The 6,893-nt window shown below is 34.6% G+C and overlaps 1 protein-coding gene across 1 annotated transcript; it reads right to left on the bottom strand.

Moving 5' to 3' along the window:
* Positions 1 to 624: 624 nt before the first annotated feature.
* gng10 (guanine nucleotide binding protein (G protein), gamma 10) lies at positions 625 to 4,216 on the bottom strand. The gene is made up of 3 exons (XM_010790469.1): positions 4,018 to 4,216; positions 2,261 to 2,396; positions 625 to 725 (listed from the first exon to the last, which is right to left on the bottom strand). The coding sequence occupies exons 1-2, from the start codon at positions 4,096 to 4,098 to the stop codon at positions 2,271 to 2,273; spliced, it is 207 nt and encodes a 68-aa protein (XP_010788771.1). The 5' UTR covers positions 4,099 to 4,216; the 3' UTR covers positions 625 to 725; positions 2,261 to 2,270.
* Between the last annotated feature and the right edge of the window lie 2,677 nt (positions 4,217 to 6,893).

Raw genomic sequence — 6,893 nt, forward strand, 5'->3', positions numbered from 1 at the left:
TGCCGCCTTTAAAACACACCATATTAATCCCCTTGTGACTCTACTCTATACTGCAGAATTACAATCATTAGCACTCTCAAAGCTGGTGGATGTTTGTGGATTAATTTGCATTTTAATGTCAGTTGTGATTATGGATGAGCACTAAAACTTCCTAAAATAACTTAAAAGGTGGTTTTTATATTTGTACATTATTAATTAATTTATTTATTATTATTATTATTCATATTATTTATCATTTTATTATTTATTTTTATGTATTATTATTATTATTCTTATTATTATCTATTATTATTATTATATTAGTTATGATTCGATATTTATAATTTATAATTATTATTGTATTATTATTTATTATATATTAATGATATTAATTATATGTATTATTTATTATTATTATTATTATTATTATTTATTTATTATTATTTATTATTATTTATTAGGTATTAGGTATAATTTATGATTTATAATTTATTATTACTATTATTATTATTATTTATTTATTATCATTTCTCATCTATTATTTATTATTATTATTTAAATTTGATTAATTAATATTATTGCGGAAAACTATTATTATTTTACAATATGATTTCGAATGAAGAAAAGCAAACATGCAAACAGTAATGAAATAAAACAAGGCATTTATTTGAACAGTTAATAGTTTTTCATCATAAATGTAACAAACAAAACAAAATGATCCTCTTCTGCAAGTTCCTCGTCCTCCCCTGCAAAAAATAAAGACCATTGTTTGAATTCCTCATTTTAAATTCTGCTTTATAAACAATACGCATTACCTAAAATGAAAGCATTATGTTGGGAAAATCCTGAATGTCCTCTTCCAGTATGAGACCCTGATCACAAAGGTATCCCAACTGTAGCTGTGAACATGACAGGATGTGTGATTACCTAGAAGAGCATCAGGACTGTTTGAGGCATATGATAGCTATGTGATTAACATGATGATTCAGCCTCTATGGAGAGAGACATATGACAAGCATGCTCATTTCTGACGTGGAGCTAATCTGAAGTAAACATTGAATACTGCTTTCTATTCCTCCATCTTTGGACTGTGGAACTCCCTCTCTTGGATATCAGCATGTAAAGGACACTGTTTGATATTTTGAGTAAAAAATCAGGATTTCGACATCTTGAGAAAAAAAGACAGCATTTTGAGATTTTGACAAAAAGTCCGAATATTTTTGAAAAAGTCAGAATTTTTAGATTTTTAGAAAAAAGTCAGAATTTTGAGATCTTGAGAAAAAATACATCATTTTGAGAAAAAATACATTATTTTGAGAAAAAGTCATCATTTTCAGATTTTGAGAGAAAGTCAAAATGTATACATTTTGAGAAAAATACAGAATTTTGAGAAAAAGTTAAAAAAAATTGATTTTGAGAATAAGTCAGAATTTTGAAAGAAAGTAAGGATTTTGAGAGAAATTCTGAATTTTTGGAAAAATTCTGAATTTTGAGATTTTGAGAGAAATTCTGAATTTTGAGAGAAAGTCAGAATTTTTTTTATTTTCAGAAAAAAGCCAACATTTTGAGAAAAAAACTCAGTGTTTTGTACATGACAAAGAACCGGTATTCCTCCACGTAGAAACTGTGGAACTCCCTCTCTTGGATATCAGCATGTGAAGGACACTGTTTGAGATTTTGAGTAAAAAGTCAGGATTTTTAGATTTTGAGAGAAATTCAGGATTTTTAGAAAAAGTCAGAATGTTGATATTTTGAGAAAAACGACAGAATTTTGACATTTTTAGAAAAACGACAGAAAGGCATAATTTTGAGAGAAAATCCGAATTTTGAGAAAAAGTAATACAAAAAAATGATTTTGAGAAAAAGTAAAAAAAAAATGATTTTGAGAAAAAAGTCAGAATTTTGAGAAAAAGTCAGAATTTTGAGAAAAAGTTAGAATTTTGAGAGTTTGAAAAAAATGACGAATTTTGAGGAAAAAGTTAAAGGAAAAAATAATTTGAGAAAAAAGTCAGAATTTTGAGAAAAGGACAGAATTTTGAGAGAAAGTCAGAATTTTGAGAGTTTTGTTCATGACAGGATGTATGATTATAGAAGAACCGGCATTCCTCCATTGTGACTGTGTAACTCCCTCTCTTGGATATCAGCATGTGAAGGACACTGTTCAGGAACTAGTTGATGCTCTGTATGTGATGACTACTTCCATTCTGGAGAGGATCACAAATACATGGATCCTGTTTTGAAGCTCAAGCCGGTGACATTTCTCTAACTCAATATAACTCACTGAGTTGTCTTCACACCACGGTGCAGGATCGAGGCTCTCTGAAGGGGTTGCTCCCCGTGGGGACCCCGACCAGAAGCGCGTCTTTAGATGCGTTCTGCAGACAAAACTGTTGCAGCTCCGCAGCCGCCTGCGACACCTACACAAATACACAACAAATATACAAGTACTTTTAAATTCTGATATCCAGAGGTGGGAAGAAGTGGAGTACAAATACTTTGTTACTGAACATTTTTCTTGTATCAGTACTCGACTCCACTACTTATTTTTCTGACGACTTTTTACTTTGACTTCTTACATGTTGAACACTAATTCCTGTACTTTCTACTTCTTACATGTTGAACACAAATACCTGTACTTTCTACTTCTTACATGTTGAACACTAATACCTGTACTTTCTACTTCTTACATGTTGAACACAAATACCTGTACTTTCTACTTCTTACATGTTGAACACTAATACCTGTACTTTCTACTTCTTACATGTTGAACCCAAATACCTGTACTTTCTACTTCTTACATTTTGAACCAAGATACCTGTACTTTCTACTTCTTACATGTTGAACCCAAATACCTGTACTTTCTACTTCTTACATTTTGAACTCCAATACCTGTACTTTCTACTTCTCACATTTTGAACCCAAACACCTGTACTTTCTACTTCTTACATGTTGAACCCAAACACCTGTACTTTCTACTTCTTACATGTTGAACCCAAACACCTGTACTTTCTACTTCTTACATGTTGAACCCAAACACCTGTACTTTCTACTTCTTACATGTTAAACACAAATACCTGTACTTTCTACTTGTTACATTCTGGTAATTTAGTACTAATAAGTACTCAGATCTACTTAGTAAAAGTAGAAGTACTCAGATCTCGTACTTGAGTAAAAGTAGAAGTACCAGAGTGTAGGAATACTCTGTTTCAGTAAAAGTCCTGCATTCAAAATGTTCCTCAAGTAAAAGTAGAAAAGTATTATCATCAAAATATAGTGAAAGTAGCGACAGTAAAAGTAGTGATTGTGCAGATTGGTCCATTTCAGAATAATATATATGATATGATGTATAATGATTGATCATGAAAGTGTTCTCAAGTACTTTTGAAATCCTGATATCTTATGAAACAAAAAGATCAGACGAATCCATCGACACCAAGCATGTCTGAATCGCTTGTTGGGAACTTCCAATAAAGAAAGTCCGAAGTATAAAAAATAAGAAATAAAAAAAGCCCTTAACAATTAAAAAAGTTTCCAAATAATTGTCTGTAATTGGTTCGGCTCTGCTTGTAATATCAGGTGGTTTAATATATAACAAGTGTCATATTTTATAAGCAATTTGCATGTTTTGTATGCAATAAATGTGTTGTGAAAGACAGGATTAAAAGCTAAAAGCATAAGACATTTTTACCAAAGAAAAAACATTAATTTGCGGACAAAACGACAGATTATTAAGAATTATTTAGTGCAAAAAACACATTTGACACTTGTTGTATTAGGTAAATGTATTTTTAACTGTTTAATTGATAAATAATATGCAACAGAATGGAAAAATGGAAAATGGAAATATAACAAAATAGGGAAAATAGGGCTAAAACATTCTGTATGAATGACTGTGCTGTAAGAAGATAAGAAAATGGGGAAAAAATGAATATATTGTATAAAATAAAAGCAGAAACAAACGGTGAAGTGTTGAATCGATACAGTGTAAATTAGGTTAAGTTAAGAAAACCCAAAGTAAACTCTTTTCTCCGTCTGTACCTTGATTCTCTCCACGCTCGCCTCCAGCTTCAGTTGCTCCACGAGGCGTCTCATGTTGGATACATTGGAATTCGAGGTCATGTTGCTGGAGATGTTTTAGGGCAGAGTGAGAGAGTTGTTCTTTGTAAAAAATGAAAGAAAAGGAAAGTACGTCCCGTTCAGTCTTTCCACACCGGAGCTGAGTGCACAGAAAGAAAAGGAAGCAGGAAGAGAGGAAGTGTCTCTTTCCAAACAACCTCCAACGAGGAAACAAGGAGACAAGGAAGCACACTGACCTCTAAATACCTTCTTTACTTCTGTGAAATGATACAGGATTCTGACGTTACAGCATTTCTGTCTCTACTTATATCAGTATGTAGTGTCTCTAATTTAAAGAGTCCTCTCATGCTGATGTTCAGGTGTATATCAGTATGTAGTGTCTCTACTTTAAAGAGTCCTCTCCTGCTGATGTTCAGGTGTATATCAGTATGTAGTGTCTCTACTTTAAAGAGTCCTCTCCTGCTGATGTTCAGGTGTATATCAGTATGTAGTGTCTCTACTTTAAAGAGTCCTCTCCTGCCGATGTTCAGGTGTATATCAGTATGTAGTGTCTCTACTTTAAAGAGTCCTCTCCTGCTGATGTTCAGGTGTATATCAGTATGTAGTGCAGGGCTATTCAATTAGTTTAGAATGGGGGCCGGTTGATGAAAATGATCCAAAGCAAGCGGGCCGGGAAAAAGATGGCTTGAAATATGAGCAATCATATTAAGAGCTTCAGATACAGTGAATACTACAACAGCATAGTGGAGTGCATATTGTGTTTAATTACATCAAACAATATAGCTCCAAGGCCTTTCTAGATCTAAATTGTTTGATGTAATTAAACACAATATGCACTCCACTATGCTGTTGTAGTATTCACTGTATCTGAAGCTCTNCCTGCTGGCAAGGAGAGTTATTGCCACTCACGCATGCACAGTTCGTACGTGCTCGGCTGAAGTCTTTACGGTGTGTTCCAGTGCGACACATGGCCAAGACGCAGGAGAATACGCCAACGCAACAGTCGGCGTGTTCTCTGGTGACTGCTTGGTGTGTCAGGGCCTTTACGGAGCCTACACACGGCGGCGTGCGTTGCCGCTTCAACGCTTCTGCCCATTTACTTTGAATGGGGTGACGTCACGATTCGCCGAACTGCATTCTGGGAGCAATGCTTCTCTCGCGGTGCTCTCTGCAAAAGTAGAGCAATGTTCTACTTTTGCCGCCTCGACGGAGGCGTCAGACAATCGAATCATATGCCAGTACAAGCTCTAGCCAATCAAACCGCGTGCTTGTGTGTCTGGGGCGGGACATTCATGTGATTGGTTGTTGGTCGAGTTTCAGCCCCCCCCGCCGGCAAGCGACAACGCAAGCCACCGTTTGTAGGCTCCGTTACGGTACGGTACGCTGGGTACGTCCACACAGCAGCTGGGCGTGTCTGGCGCGTGACCAACAACCAATCAAATTAATCTCCCGCCCCGCTAGAGCTAGAGCTTGTACTGGCATATGATTTGATTGGCTGGCGCTTCCGTCGACGCTTGAAAAGTTGAACTTTTTTCTCAACTTTCGAAGCGAGCAAAGCAGAGGCAAAGCAGAGGCAAAGCGACGCGTGGGAACCACTGACAGCCAGTCATGATGGATAATCTGTGACGTTTTGCTCTCTCAAAAGTTGGGCCATTGCCCAATGAGCAGCTCTCATAGGAAAGAACGACACCCCGCCTCCATGGTTGAAACACGCAACGCTGCCGTGTGGACGGGCCGTTAACCTACCTGGTGATACATTTGTTTCTGATTCTAAACTACAATACTAAAATATCTGTTTTTATTGATTATATTGTGTTGGTTTGTGCTATTTTGTTTTTTGTTTTGTGTACCTTTGAAAGGCGCTTTTATAAATAAAGTGTATTATTATTATTACAATAGGAAATAAGTTGAAATATAATATTTTTCAAGAATAAAACCAAGTATTTACACCAAATTTAAATATACAAAAAATACAAAAAAATTAGTCTATAATGAAAATAATATTTGAATTTTTTTACAAATGTTTATAAAAAAACGATATTGTTTTGCTGAGATTTTTTTAAATGCATCTCTGAAAAACAAATGCCTGTTATTTTGAGATGAATAACTTAAACTTAAAAATAACTTGAAGGATAAAATATAATTAACTGACCCATTATCAAGGACTAAATATAGAAAATAAAAGGTTTAAATCATATTTATCCTGCTATATGTTTTTCGTGTTGAGATAATGACATAAATCAATTGTGATCATATGAAAAAACAACACTTTAACTCATTAAAAACACCAAAAGACGGAGGAAAAGATGAGGAAATAAAATGCCATTATGACAAAATAAGAGGTTAACAGCAGTCACGACACATTTCAGTGTGTTTAGCTCATATTTCAGCGGAGGTGTGTGTGTGTGCGTCTCTTACCTTCCTGCGGTGTTTACCTGTCTGCAGGTAAGCTCCTTACAGCTGATCCGGGGTCTACTTTATCATCCATGTGTTCACGGGTCAGCTGTTCTAATGATAGTACTGCGCGTCTGCAACTTCCGGCAGCAAGCTTGGCGCATGCGCAGAGCAAACGAGCGTTTTCTTAAAGAGGACACTACAGGTAAATGAGGTTAAGAACGATAGATATTAAACTTTGACAGGTAATTACTATAGACTGTAAATACAGGTAATTACTTATACCAAGAACATATGTTTGGGAAATTAAATGTGGTATGTTTTAATATAAAAACGGGGTAATATCTCGTTAAATCTGTGTTTAATGGGTATATATATATTTATTTATTTTTTACTTCTTTTTTTTAATTTTTAATGCTATTTTATTTCTATTTCAGAAATAT

Source organism: Notothenia coriiceps, unplaced genomic scaffold (genome assembly GCF_000735185.1).
Source record: "Notothenia coriiceps isolate Sejong01 unplaced genomic scaffold, NC01 NC01_scaffold00034304, whole genome shotgun sequence".
NCBI lineage: Eukaryota > Metazoa > Chordata > Actinopteri > Perciformes > Nototheniidae > Notothenia > Notothenia coriiceps.

What these genes read in the sequence shown, in the direction of transcription:
- gng10 (XM_010790469.1), bottom strand. Translation starts at nt 4,098, where the DNA reads ATGACCTCGAATTCCAATGTATCCAACATGAGACGCCTCGTGGAGCAA. An exon ending in CGAGCGTGGAGAGAATCAAG is followed by an intron (nt 2,397 to 4,017) that starts GTACAGACGGAG and finishes GTATTTGTGTAG; the next exon opens with GTGTCGCAGGCGGCTGCGGA.